Genomic DNA, 13,651 nt, shown 5'->3' with positions numbered 1-13,651 from the left:
GAAAAGACAAGATTAAAGTCGAAATTTCCAAAATAAACTCAAAATACAATCCTGATGAAAGTCGAAGGTTTGCTAATGAAGTCAAATCTAGGGAAACGGACGAGGGCCAATTCACCAAATACGACAATAGTCTATCAAAACTGGCCCTAATCTGTTTCCATAGCTCCTCAATAGCCACAGACAGGACTGCTCCACCTCTTCCAAACTTGACTAGTTTTTCCTTCTGAACAGATTAAGGACTTTGAGAGAGATATTGCCAAAAACTTAAAAAAATTACAACACTGTGTTTATGAGCTAAAAGAGAAAGAATATCTGGTATTAAACCCAACTTTGTGAGTATAGTTTAATGCACTCATCAATGCACAGCATTTTGCAGACGACCACAATCTGCTGTTTGTTATCATACGTATAGTGAATTGGCCCTCGTCAGTTTCCCTAGATTTGACTTCATTGGTAAAGCTTTGACTTTTATCACCATATTGTATTTTGAGTTCATTTTCAAATTTTTCACTTTAATCTTGTCTTTTTCACTTTAATCTTGACATTTCAACAGTATTCTTGATTTTCCCAAAATTATTTTTTCCATCAAAATTGGCTCTAATCCACATATTACATCTGAATTTTTGATGCCTTCACTGTTTGCAGTCTCTGTGTTTTGCAGGTTTTCGCTGAGCTGAGTATTTTGGGTTTTAAATTTCCAATATTTAAATTCATACCAATGACAAAAAAAAAGGGCTTTAAGAGTAGTTTTAACGATACTTAACTTCAATCATAAATTCTGTAGAGCAGGGGTGTCAAACTCATTTGAGTTCAGAGGCCAAATATAAAGTAGTCTGATCTTAAGTGGGCCACAGATTTAAGGCGGAAAACCAAACAATTTCAATTATAATTTCCTTTAAGTTTGCAATTTGACATAGAAATGATATATAAGCAATGTAAGGAGCCAACAATATCCAAGCAATAAGTGACAGATATCCGTCCCTGTAATAATTTTAGGAAAATTGAGTCCTTTGATCAATTTCAGGTGTAAAATGACTGCAGTCATGTGATAAAAGCATAGGAAAATTGCGATCCTCCAAATATTGTGGAGTTTCATTGAATTTGTGTCTTTAAAGTGCTGAAATAATTTACACAGTTATTCATGTTTTTTTCGGTCTTTTTAATTTTCCCGTAGCCTGAATTAGATGGTCTAAAGGGCCGCATTTGGCCCCCGGGCCTCGAGTTTCTCACACGTGCTGTAGAGGTTCCTAAATTGCAACTACCTTTAGAGTAATAATTACATTGTTATTTATCTATAAATGCAAGGAATCTCTGTCTGTGTATGGCTCAAATATCTCTGCGGTCCAGGGACAGACAGAGCTGAGACTTTCAACACGGCTGCTGCTTGGATCAACGGTGTGCAACATTGGATTTGTTTGGACTGCAATGATACCGTTCATAATTATTAAAAGATATGTATTAAATGCAGCTTTGCAGAACAACTTATTGTTGACGTGTAGTCATGGCTTTTAAAAACAACTAAAGTGGGTCTAATATCCTAAAAAAAAAAAAAAAAAAAAAGCCACGCAAATTTTGACCAGCAGGTGTCCTCAGTAAGCAACATTTGGAATTAAGGTGAGTAATAATAATAAAAAAAAATGCATCATGTGTGATCCAGAATTACATTTACAAGGTCAATTAAAGAGGATTTAATTCTTACTCTGAATTAAAGCTCCCATGTAAAAGCTACTTAACCTCCCACTTTTCTATAGACATACTTCCTATGGGCACTACACTAGTAATAATAAAACATACAACAAGGGGAAAAAAGACTTCCCCCATTTTCGATGTTGTAATCTTCGATTATTCTGATTTATTAGAAAAATATCAATAACACCTACACTGTCTTCTTTATATAGACACATTTCTATGTTGAACTCACAACACTGAGCACTAATTAGTGGTGAATCCACTAATCAGATTTACTGTGGCGGTCCAGCCCACTCTGCAGGGATACAAACCTCATTGGCCATCTGTGGCATTGATACCTCCTTTGGGACTTCTTTGTGTTGTTTAAAGTCAGAGGTCCCTGTAGTTCAGACCTAACAGTCCAGCTGGAGCACCAGCTGCTCACCTTTCAATTCAGAGTGCGCCTGTAGGTGAGTACAGGAATCAAACTCATCTTAAGATACAAACAAGAGCTGCTTCTGTCTCTGTGTGCACATTGGGAATGTGTGTGATTACTAATAATGGTACTAAAACAAATAATTAAGATATATAGCCAATACAAGCTGCACAATGATGCATGACGCTCATGCACATGCATTTTTGTTGCAGTGCTAAGTTCATAGTTGCTATGTTTACTGTTGCAATTTCATATTTGTATTATTTTGCTCAAATTTTAGTTTTTTTTTTAAGAAGCTTTTTGTGCCTTTTTGTCATAGCTTCATATTTACAGTTCATGCATGGTAGTCCATTCCCACTAGTAGAAAAACAACTAGGAAAAGTAAAATAATATTCTTAAGCCATAATTATCAGATACTGAGTCATAATTATGAGATAATATCTCATAATTATGACTCAATGTTATTATTAATATGACACTTTTCCTAGTTTATTTTTATTTATTTATTTTTGGTACGTGATTTTTTTTGTGTGTGTACCCTTCATCCTATTAGTCTTCATTGCATTCACACATTGACTGGGAGCTTGCGTTGAACTATTTAAGTTTTTATGACGATGGCAGTGTGAGCAGGTCATTGTTACAGGGCTGAATAAACAATGCAACAAAAAAAAAAAAAAAAACCCAATAAAAGGTAACTACATCATCTTTAGTGGTAATTTAAAGCAGTCACCGAAAAAAAAATAATAATGATTTTTCTTTTTGTGCTTTGAATATCGAATTCTAATTTTTGGATTTGTGTTTGTCAGATGCAGAGATGATGCTTCACCCTCATTGAAGAAAGAGCTAGCTTTTCTTCTTCCTGGTGTTCATGGATTGGTTCGTGCTAGAGCTGTGAACAAGCTGCCGTGTGTTGCCATGTGGCTGGTTCTACTTCTCGCGTTCATAATTGTGCCTGCTGCTCTTAGAGTGTCTTTTGGGATTCACAGCTTCTACCTGAATACATTACTTAAGATATTTGAGGTAAGATTGTAGTCTAGTTTGCAATTTAATTAATTCATTATTCAACAAAAACCTTACTTGGAAAATGATGTGACATACTTGGTTAGCTGTATTTTACGTCATTAATCAATGTTTTATGTTATAAAACAAAAATTCAAGACCCAGACTCACCTTTGTAATTAAAACCAGTAACAACAGAAGGTGTATCAAAACAGCAGCCAAGCAAAATGGCTCTTGGTATCTCTAAATCTTCTTTCTGTCCTCATGTTCTCATTAGTGGGCAACCTTACGAATGGAGTTGAGAGCAAAACAGAATAATCTCCAACTCTACAAACCCTACACAAATGGTAAACAAACATCAAAATGTTAGTTTCAGGTGCTCAAAGACCAAAGCAGGTAGTGTAAACCTGTCATTGTTCTTGCTCAGGTATTATTGCCAAGGAGCCACCACTGTCTCTGCAGCAGGAGATCCAGGGGCTTAGGGACTCGGCCAGTGGTCTGTGCTCTGAGGTGGAGTTTAGGATGACGGACGTCTTTTATTTCAGTCGGAAAGGCATGGAGAGCATCGTGGATGACGAGGTGACCAAACGCTTTTCGGCCCAGGAGCTGGAGAGCTGGAACCTGCTGACTCGGAGCAACTACAACTTCAGTCACATAAGTCTCACACTCTCCGTCCTTTGGGGAATTGGACTTTTCATACGTTACGGAGTCCTGATGCCAGTCAGGTCAGAATGGTCAACTTGAGAGGGAAAAGAAGCAAGAACCAAATTCATGTTAATCAGACTGATCAATCATGGGGATGCTTGATCTTGTCTATTCGTTTATTACAGGGTCACACTTGCAGTCACTGGAATCATTCTGTTTCTAATCCTAACCACCTTTGTGGGCTTTCTACCCAATGGCAGGTGTGTTTACAAAATGCATTTTGTGTGTGAAAACAAGCCATGAATTATAGCTACTGCACATCAATGTTCTGGGCCAGACAAATTTAGGTTATAGTAAGCAATTGTTGAGGTTTAAACTCACAATTTCTGGCACAAGAGGCAATGCTCTATTTCACTGACTTCATATGTTTAAAACTTCTTCTAGTTCATTAAAGGAACAATACAGCTGCATAGATTAGTCAATAAATCACAAAACACAAAGTGTCTATTCGTACGATTGCCGTATGGACGACTCTACGGAGTTCTAGTAGTGTTTCACAGGCTTTGTTGAGGGTGTCTGGGTGACAATTTGGGTAGGATTTGTAGACCCAGCATAAGGCCACTGTCCAAGCCTTTTCCCCTTTATCCAGTGGAAGGCTTTGTCGATCCTGAAGGAGTGGTGTAGTGGTCCTTTAGGATAATTTTGGTAGTATGGGACCAATTTTTGCTGTTTCCAGAAAAGAGTAAATATGCGTTGTTGTTTGGGAAGGCTGGTCTGATGTAATTATCCAGGTATTGTTGCAGATCATGGATGAATTTTGGGGTAACGTATTTTTCTTCTGCACATTGCAGAACCGAGAGGTGGTGGTGCATTTTATTAGGTTAAAGACGTGTCTTATTAACTTTTGAAAAATCAGTGTATTCTGCGTCGGATGCCATCCTGTTTAAGACGAAAAATGTGCAAGGACAACAGCGTGGTGAAGGAACTGTTAAAAACAAAACTGAGACGTTATTATGTTTCAGTTAGTCCTAAGGTAGGATATTTTTTCTCTTTTTAGATTACTTTGGCACATCGTCAGTAGTGGACCTTCGGATCAACGGACTTTTTGGGGCTTTGATCACTGCGCGCCCTTCTCGAAGGCGGCCCTGCCAACGGTGATCAGCACTTGGAGTGTCTTCTTTTGAATCTAAGCTCGGTAAAGTTTTACTAGTTTTACTGTTTTTGGCTCATCAGCCCAGAATTTATTTTGAGTTTTAAAGAAAATAAAAAGAGGTTTTCAGGTTATCGGTTGAGGATTGTGGGCTAATAGTAGATCTAGATAAAGTACAAATAAAACAGAAGCTTGCTGGTTTTCCTGAGGCTGGGATATTTTAAGTGGAAAGTCCACCTATGCCTGTTATGATTTTAGTTTTTTAGAAAAGAACATCCATGACCTGATTTTTAGTTAAATATTGTCAGGGGTTTACCTTTTCCGACATCCAGTTGGATTCACGGCCTGGTCACTAGTTGGTCCAGGGAATCGGTGAAGAAAAATTGGTGAAGATGGGTTTAGGTCCCGGAGCACCCTCGGTCTAACCCCTAATTTAGGTTACAGGGTGGTGTGGGTTTTGAAGGGAAAAGGGGAGAATTTGAAGGAGATCAATTGGTTGTTTTTTAGGGGGTAGTTTTCCAAATAAGTACGTATGTAGTGCAGAATGAGCTGTTGTATGAGTGAGGCTACTCCTCGTAGAAAATTGAGCTTCGATTAAGGTCCTGTAGCTCGAGACCACCACACCCTGAGTGCTGTCCTAGAGTCGGAACCAGGGGGGCCGTATACTCACTCTCTGATTGACTAAGGCCTTAGTTGTCACCGTTAGGTATCAAGCCTCAGTCAAGTCAATCAGACTGCAGAGTTGGTTGATCCTCTCAAGCTGGGGTCGGTCCCAGGTAGAGCTTTCTTCCAGCTGGAGGTGGTCCCATTGGGAGGCTGCTGTCTCTTCCTGGTTGGTGCTGGGGTCTTCCTCTGGTTTCTGGTCCAGTTTTCTTGCAGCTGGAGGTGGTTCTTGAAAGTGATTTTTGAAACAAACATTTGGGGTAAAACTTTATTTGGCTAACTAAGATTTCTTTTGCAATGCTTCAGTCTTCCTCTGCGTGATTTTGTGTTAGATTCAGTTGGGAGGTCAATCCTGGGGTAGTCTTGTTCACTCAAGGTGTTTTTTTTTTTGGGGGAATTTTTATATTTTTATAGTTTTTTTTCTCTCTATTTCTTATTTGGAAGAGTCCTTAAATGTTTTGTATCTTGAATCTAAGATGTTTTAGGAGTTATGTGTGATTAAAAGGTGGAGTATGAAGAGGTTTTACTGCGTAATGATTGGTTGTGCTCCATTTTTAATGTATTTTTGTTGTTTCTTCCCATGTTCTTATGTGGAGGAGTTCTGAGAGGTTTGTGTATTAAATATAAAATGTTTAAGAGTTATGTATAATTAAAGGGTGGAATTTGCAGGGTTTTTACACCTTTATTGGTCAAGTTCCCATAATCCTTTATTTTCCTGCATCCCGATTGGCTGGCTCCATTTTGAATGATCATCTTCACTTATGGTGTGTTGGAATTTTCATACTTTTATTGTTTTTTTACTCTGTTATTTATTCAGAGGCGTTCTAAAAGGTTGGCGTGCTATATGTAATAGGCTTTAGGAGTTCTGTATGTTTAGAAATTAGAGTTTGGAAGGTTTTAATCAGTTTTTTGGGGGGTCAAGTTGTCATGGTCCTTTGTTTTTTTGCTGATTGGCCGGGTTCAGTTTTGGATGGCCATCTTTGCTTGTGGTGTGTTGGAGTTTTATTATTTTTGTATTGTTTTTTTTTTTTTTTCTATCTCTATTTCATATTTAAAGGAGATCTAAGAGGTTGGTGGGTTAGGGTTAAGTTTAGGGTAAGTTTAGTCTTAGTCACGTGACCTAAATTTGGCCAATGACTGACCTATCACGTGACCTAAACTGGCCAATGAGGGGCGCTGCGTACGGATAGAATGTCAATATATTGGGCAATCGTACGAATAGCAACTGCCAATATATAATTAATCCACAACTATTTCATGATGGAACATCTTCTATGCCACTGAGCTAATTAGCACATATGTCACCTGTAGCTTCACTAACTGATTAAGCCAGTCACCTGTGTGCAAGACAGCTGCTGTTAGAGCTTAAAGGTCGAATTCACAGCTGTCAAAAATTCAATTAAGACAAAATTCCCAAAATACTCATATTGAATCTATCTATTTAACAATGATTTATGGGCTCATAAGACAAAAACGTTTATTAGCAAAACAAAATTCAAAATGCTAAAATTTTGATGTTTTCCAAACATCACGAAACCAAACATCAAGTTTTTTTTTTTTTGTTTTTTTTTTAATGAACATTCAAAACAAATTGCAAGTACATATTTACACCACTGTTTTTAGAGTGAAACATTTTGATGCATTGTATGCTTAATTTTTGATAAATCAATAATCTGTGTGGGACAGACTGAAGCTGACCCCTCTAGCAAGGTTGGTATCAGTGAGCAAAAAATATGGGAGGAGATATGTACAATAAGTTGTATGGCTTTTGAAAAAAGTTATGGACATCATGATTTGCAATAGATCCAAATGCACAAACGTTTCTTTGCTATTGGTGTTACATTTTGGATCTGTAGTGTTGGAACAATGGTTTTCAAAAAACTAACCCTAGCTATCAACTGGAGGGTTTTGGTTCAGATCCCCAGACTCACATACATATTGGGTGGCACTGATCAAAGCCTGTTGATTTAATTTTAGACTTCATTTTGAGTTTTCTGATTAAAATATTTTACTCATCGAAATTGTGTTTAGGTGTAATCTATAGTTTCAGTGAATTGATTGTAAAGTTATTGTATTATAGTCAACAAAAATGAGTTGGAACTGGTATATTAACATTTACGACAGATTAGTCTAACGCATGTTTAGTTATCCTGACTTTGTTTGCTTTTAGTCCTGTTCTTGCCAGGTAAAATATTACAGCAGATGAAAATATATGAATATAGAAGCAACAACCTAGTCCACGAGCCAGTAACTGCATATTTTTTTTATTAAATCCAGAGAAAATATTGTGCGTACACATAATGATGACAACAAAAAATTATACTCCTTTCTTCTTTTCATTGTCCATAGGTTAAAAGCCTATTTGAGTGACAAGGTTCATCTAATGGGTTATGGCTTCTGTGTTAGAGCTCTTTCAGTGATCATCACCTACCATCACAGGTATGAAGACACACGTGTTCTAACCACCTTTGAATCACACATTAACATAAATGAAATGAGAAGCGGGGCCGGCCTTCCCAACAGGCAACACAGGCGGCTGTCTAGGGCGCTATCTGCTGGAGGGGCACCAATTTGCACCCCTTCATTTTTTTTTTTTTTAAATCTGTAACTATACCTGCTAATCTTATGCCCCTTTGTATGTTAATTCTTGTTCTATTCTATATAATTCCATTGTGTTGTTTTGCACATTGTGTTCTTTAGTTTTAAGATTTGTGTTACTGACTCGTAAAACCAAACAGGAAAGTAGAAATTTCCTTGTGCAGAAACTTTTCTATTGTATTTAATTGTGCTGTTTTGCATTGCTTTTGGACGTTGCACCATTTTTGTAATTTTTCTTTTAACTTTTGCACTATACCTGTAGGTGTATTATAGCGCATTATTCAAAATTTTAAGATAGGTTGTATTTTCTTTCAATTGTTTGTTATGTCACAGAACTGCATTGCTTTGTCTCGATATTTAAAATAAATAATAAAACTTTATCTATTTATATTCATTCATGGGGGGGGTTAGCGTCAAAAGTCCACTTTTGCCTAGGGCACCAAATGACCTAAAGCCGGTCCTGATGAGAGCACAGAGTGTGAATAATGATGTCAATGCTTTGTTTAATTCCAGAGAAAACAAACCAAAGAATGATGGCATCTGTGTGGCCAATCACACAACACCTATTGATGTCATCATCTTGGCCAATGATGGCTGCTACTCTATGGTAGAGGGACACAGAGCTGTTTGTTCACCTGTAGTTGAACTCCTCTTTCGCTCACAGTGAAGAGGAGCTTTGCTGTGTGTGTTCAGATGAATTGAAAGGAAACCTTCTTTACTACAGGTTGGTCAGCTACATGGAGGTTTATTTGGACTCATTCAACGAGCAATGGTCAGATCATCTCCTCACATCTGGTTTGACAGAGCAGAAGTCAAAGACCGACACCTGGTGGCCAAAAGGTAACATTTCATGCATTTTATTTATTTATGTATTCATTCGTTCATGATGCTAAGTTATGCTCAAATTTGGCAAAGTTTTTTTTTTTTTTTTTTTTAAGATTTACAATTGCACTATATTTTTCCATTAGTTGATATTTTTGGAACGTATTTAACGTTTACACCTACAATGACAAAAATTATCTATAATGTACTTTTGTTTATTAATACCATGAGTGAATTACTCTTAAATGTGCCAATGTTAACCAACAAAGACATAAGGAAGGAGACCTAAACTACGCAGAAAAGTCAATTTCTTTGTTTTGAAACAGACACATAAATATTTTAGTGTAAGTTTCTTACAGTTTACACCAGAATATAATTAAATGCAAATTAAACCTAAAATCCACCGATGTATTTGGTATCGGTCCGATACTGCACCAATATACTCGTACTTGTCAAAATTCACCGATACGAGGAACCGATACCCTCTGCATCCAGTGGTTCTGAATGGTGGCCTACATCATTTCTGCTTTATTTTTTGAGAATGGCTGCCAGGGAGACCTATTTTCACAGAAAACATAATTTTTTAAAAAGTTACCGTTTTGGTAACACTTAAGTTTAGGGAACACCTATTAACATTAATTAGTTGCTTATTAACATGCAAATTAGTAACATATTGACTCTTTATTAGTCATTATTAAGTAATTAATTCCTTATTCTGCATGGCCTTATTGTACAGTAAGCCATTAACTAAGAGTTTTCCCTCAATAACCTCAGAATTATCACTTATTAGTAGGAAGTAAGGAAGTTGTTGTATACTGTATGAATTATGATCTGAACATGCTAGGGCTAGGGCTAGGGTTAGGGTTAGGGTTAATCCTAATCCTGACCCTAACGCTAACCCTAAACCTAATCCTAACCCTGTTTGGACTGCGAGACTGCCATTAAGTGCAGAATAAGGCATTATTAAGTCCTTAATGATGACTAATTTTTTCAAATTATTTTTGATCTAATATGTAAACATTTGTTATAACAAACAGAGAAGAAAATATAATCTATCTTCCAATTCATTGCATTTTGCTTAATAGTTATTTGTGTTTGTGGTATAAGTATTGGTATCGGTATTGGATTGGCAAGTACACATACTCAAGTATTGGTATTGTATGGCTTGGAGAAAAAGTGGTATCGGTGCATCCCTAGTGTAAACCAATGCTATTCATGTTTCTGGTGTGTTTTCAGGCTCACTGATCATGTTGCTGATAAAACCAAACAGCCTATCCTTGTCTTCCCCGAGGGTGTGATTTCAATTTTTTTTACATCATCGGAATCAGATTATATACAGTAACTATACTATTCAGTCTTAAAGTCTGTTACTTTGTTTTATCTGCAGGTACGTGTGTTAACAACACGTCTGTGATGATGTTCAGAAAAGGCAGCTTTGAAATTGGCTGTACTATCTACCCAGTATCTATTAAGGTATAAATATCAGTCAAATTTCACGCGGTGACGATTCAAAACCTGCAAGCTTTTATTTATGACTACAGTATGACCCTCGTTTTGGAGACGCTTTCTGGAACAGCAGTAAGTTCGGCCTGGTGAGTTACCTGCTGAGGATGATGAGTAGCTGGGCCATTGTGTGCAGTGTTTGGTACCTGCCTCCTATGAACAGAAAGGTGATGCTTTTATTCTACAATATTTCCAATGACTGCAGTCAATTTCAATTATTCTCACGCATGCTGCTGTTATTGTTGTTGACAGGAAGGTGAGGATGCAGTACAGTTTGCAAACAGAGTGAAGGCAGCCATCGCTGCTAAGGGAGGATTAGTGGATCTCATTTGGTGAGTCCCAGTTGTGTTCAAACATCATACTGATCAGTGTTGACTACATTATTTTGAAGTCACAAATCCAATCCAAAGTTTCTTTTTTTTTGGAAAATATCCAATCAAAACTACATTTGCTGATAAGTGATCCAATAGGATTAAAAAGAAAAAAGATAGTAAAAAAAATAAAGCTGATTGGTTGCGTATGTATGTCCCGATACAACTTTTTTATTTCCGATATGATACCGATTTTGCAGCCTTGCGTATCGGTCTATACGGATATTGATCCGATATCATCATGAATCATACATCCTTTTTTTTTTCTTTAATAAAAAAATAATAATTACTTATTTTGTCAGCAACAGTAGGTATGAGAAAAACTGACCCATTTATTTATATTAACCAATTGGTTACATAAATTTTAACCTTCAACATAATATCTACAGTATTCTACAATTGAATAAAATAAATAAAAAATGAATTGGGGGGTGGGGGGGTGGGGGAATAAAATTGATAAATCTGGAAATTTGAATCCGATATTCGTGTTCAGGCTGATATCAGACCGATATCGATATCGGATCGGGACCACCCCTAGATGTATGACGGCTCATTGTGATCACATCAAATCTCTTTGTGTATTTACAAATATTAATGTCATCCAATATCGGGTTGATCAATGGTAATCAAATCTTTTAAAACATGCAAAATGTTAAGCTTTATTTTTTAATTTACTATATTATAACTGTTACAGATTTAGTCAACTGACTATAGTCGGTGTCATTTAACCGACTAAAACTAGACAATGACTAAAATAGTCCTGATAAATACCTTTTTACTCACATTAATTTGCATTTTAGTCTAAAAACTAAGACTAAATCTAAACCTAAATCAAAATGAACACTGTCCTTAGTCATTCTACTGTAAACCATGGTCAGGCATAAATGAGCTCAATCCTCTTTTTTTCCTCTTTGTTTGTTTAACTGTGATTCCATCAGGAGCTGAAATTATTTTACGTGTTGCCTTTATTTATTAAAGTCTTTATCTGTGAATGTATTACCATTGTTGATATTTTGCACTGTATTCTCTGATTATTAGTTTGTCAGTTTTTCCTATTCTATTTAGTATTTGCTTGTATATATATAATTGTATAGTTAAATGGCGGTGGGATTCAATAAGTCTTTCTTCTTCCCATTCCTTTTTGAGCAAACATATTATAAGTATACATGAATTGTTTTCTCTGTTGGGGTTTCCTTGTGCACAGAAAGTAGTTTTGTTCCTTTTTGTTTTTCCTTTCTTGTCCCTTCTTGTCCAAATATATGAATAAAAATGAAATAAAAAGGTGAAAGTTCGGTTCACATTGTAACCGTTACCTTTGATTTGATAGTTGGATGTCAACAATGTATCTTTTTTTTTTTTATAATGTTGGGAATATGCTCTACCTTTAATTTCTGTTTAGTCATGAATCTTTTTCATGCTGATCTGTTTTGTCAGGGATGGAAGCCTGAAACGAGCTAAAGTAAAGGAAGCGTTCAAAGAAGAGCAGCAGAAACTTTACAGCAAAGTCCTACTTGGCAACAGTGGACCAAAGTGGAATCAGACAGATTAAGGATGTAATTTCAGAGGTGGATTACGATAGCGAGGAGTCAGCAAAACGACAATAAAGACGATGTATTCGTCTTTACACAAATGACTTCAGCGGTCACAAACAGGAATACCTCCACATGGACCAGGCCTGTGCTGTCAATCTCTTGTTTGAATGATGTCAATGACATCCACAGAATTTCACACATTTGTTTGGATCTGTTGCTTCCTAACATAGAGGAGAAAACTTACAAAAGCATAATAAATTAACTGGCCTCAAATGTTTATGATCAAATCAACATCTGTAACCTCATTTTTTTGGCTGTATGCATTGTGTAGTATACTGAATTAAATAATCATCATAATAGTAATAATAGCAGTTTAAAAAATGCATTAAAAATAATAATAATAATAATAATAATAATAATAATAATAATAATAATAAACCTGAATATCTGCTTGAATTATGATGTTTTGAGAATTTCAACATTTTCCAAGGATCTTTTTAATGACTTATTTTACAAGATGTAGACAATCTATGATGTTGGATCTCATTCAGACACTGCAGGCAGAGCAACATGAGTTCATTCACTAATTGGATGAAGGATCTATATGTGTCTTCAGCCGGCGGGATACTGAACCAGGGAAGGTAAGGTCAGATATCGACAGCAAACAGTGTCAACCTGTTTGTATTGCGGTCCCTGGTGAGCCTATAAATGTAGGGGATTTTATGGATTTGATATCCAAATAAAGCATTATTTGAACCATGTTTTGTGAAAAACTGCCTTATTTTGTTTGACTCTGATCAGACAATATTATTAGGCTTAAATAAAAGGATTTTCTTTTACAAATTCAATCCCGTCAAGGCTCAGATAGACTGTGGAGTTACACAAATGCAGTGGGATGTTGCCAAATGAACTGAAGCCAAAATGTTAAATTTAAAAAAAAAAAAAAAAGACTATTACAAAGGATGTACAGTGTTCTTGCAGGGAGAGTGAAATCCATGACGTACTACAATCTCATTACTTTTCAAACAGGAGCTGCAGGTGAAACTTAATCGAGCCTCATTGACCCTATCAGGTGTGGAATGGCAGGTAACCGGCTCTCTTCCCATGTGACAGAATGTCTAAAGCAGAAATCTCATGTTTCACAGCTAAACATTCTTGATACAGAGACACAGAAGCGCATGGAGTCAGGGTTGTTGAAGATATTACAATATATATATATATATTTTTTTTTTTCAAAAACATACCAAAAATATATACAAAAAGA

The 13,651-nt window shown here is 36.3% G+C and overlaps 1 protein-coding gene across 1 annotated transcript; it reads left to right on the top strand.

Moving 5' to 3' along the window:
• The first annotated feature begins 3,074 nt into the window (after positions 1 to 3,074).
• Positions 3,075 to 12,423, top strand: LOC114473441 (glycerol-3-phosphate acyltransferase 4-like). Its single transcript, XM_028463076.1, has 12 exons — positions 3,075 to 3,124; positions 3,381 to 3,450; positions 3,531 to 3,828; positions 3,934 to 4,008; positions 7,911 to 8,000; positions 8,673 to 8,766; positions 8,884 to 8,999; positions 10,218 to 10,273; positions 10,369 to 10,454; positions 10,523 to 10,651; positions 10,737 to 10,816; positions 12,290 to 12,423. Exons 2-12 carry the CDS (start codon positions 3,396 to 3,398, stop codon positions 12,402 to 12,404), a joined length of 1,194 nt encoding a protein of 397 aa, XP_028318877.1. The 5' UTR covers positions 3,075 to 3,124; positions 3,381 to 3,395; the 3' UTR covers positions 12,405 to 12,423.
• The last annotated feature ends 1,228 nt before the right edge of the window (positions 12,424 to 13,651 follow it).

This window comes from Gouania willdenowi, chromosome 12, assembly GCF_900634775.1.
Source record: "Gouania willdenowi chromosome 12, fGouWil2.1, whole genome shotgun sequence".
Classification (NCBI taxonomy): domain Eukaryota; kingdom Metazoa; phylum Chordata; class Actinopteri; order Blenniiformes; family Gobiesocidae; genus Gouania; species Gouania willdenowi.
This window is presented reverse-complemented; position numbering and strand designations above follow the sequence as displayed.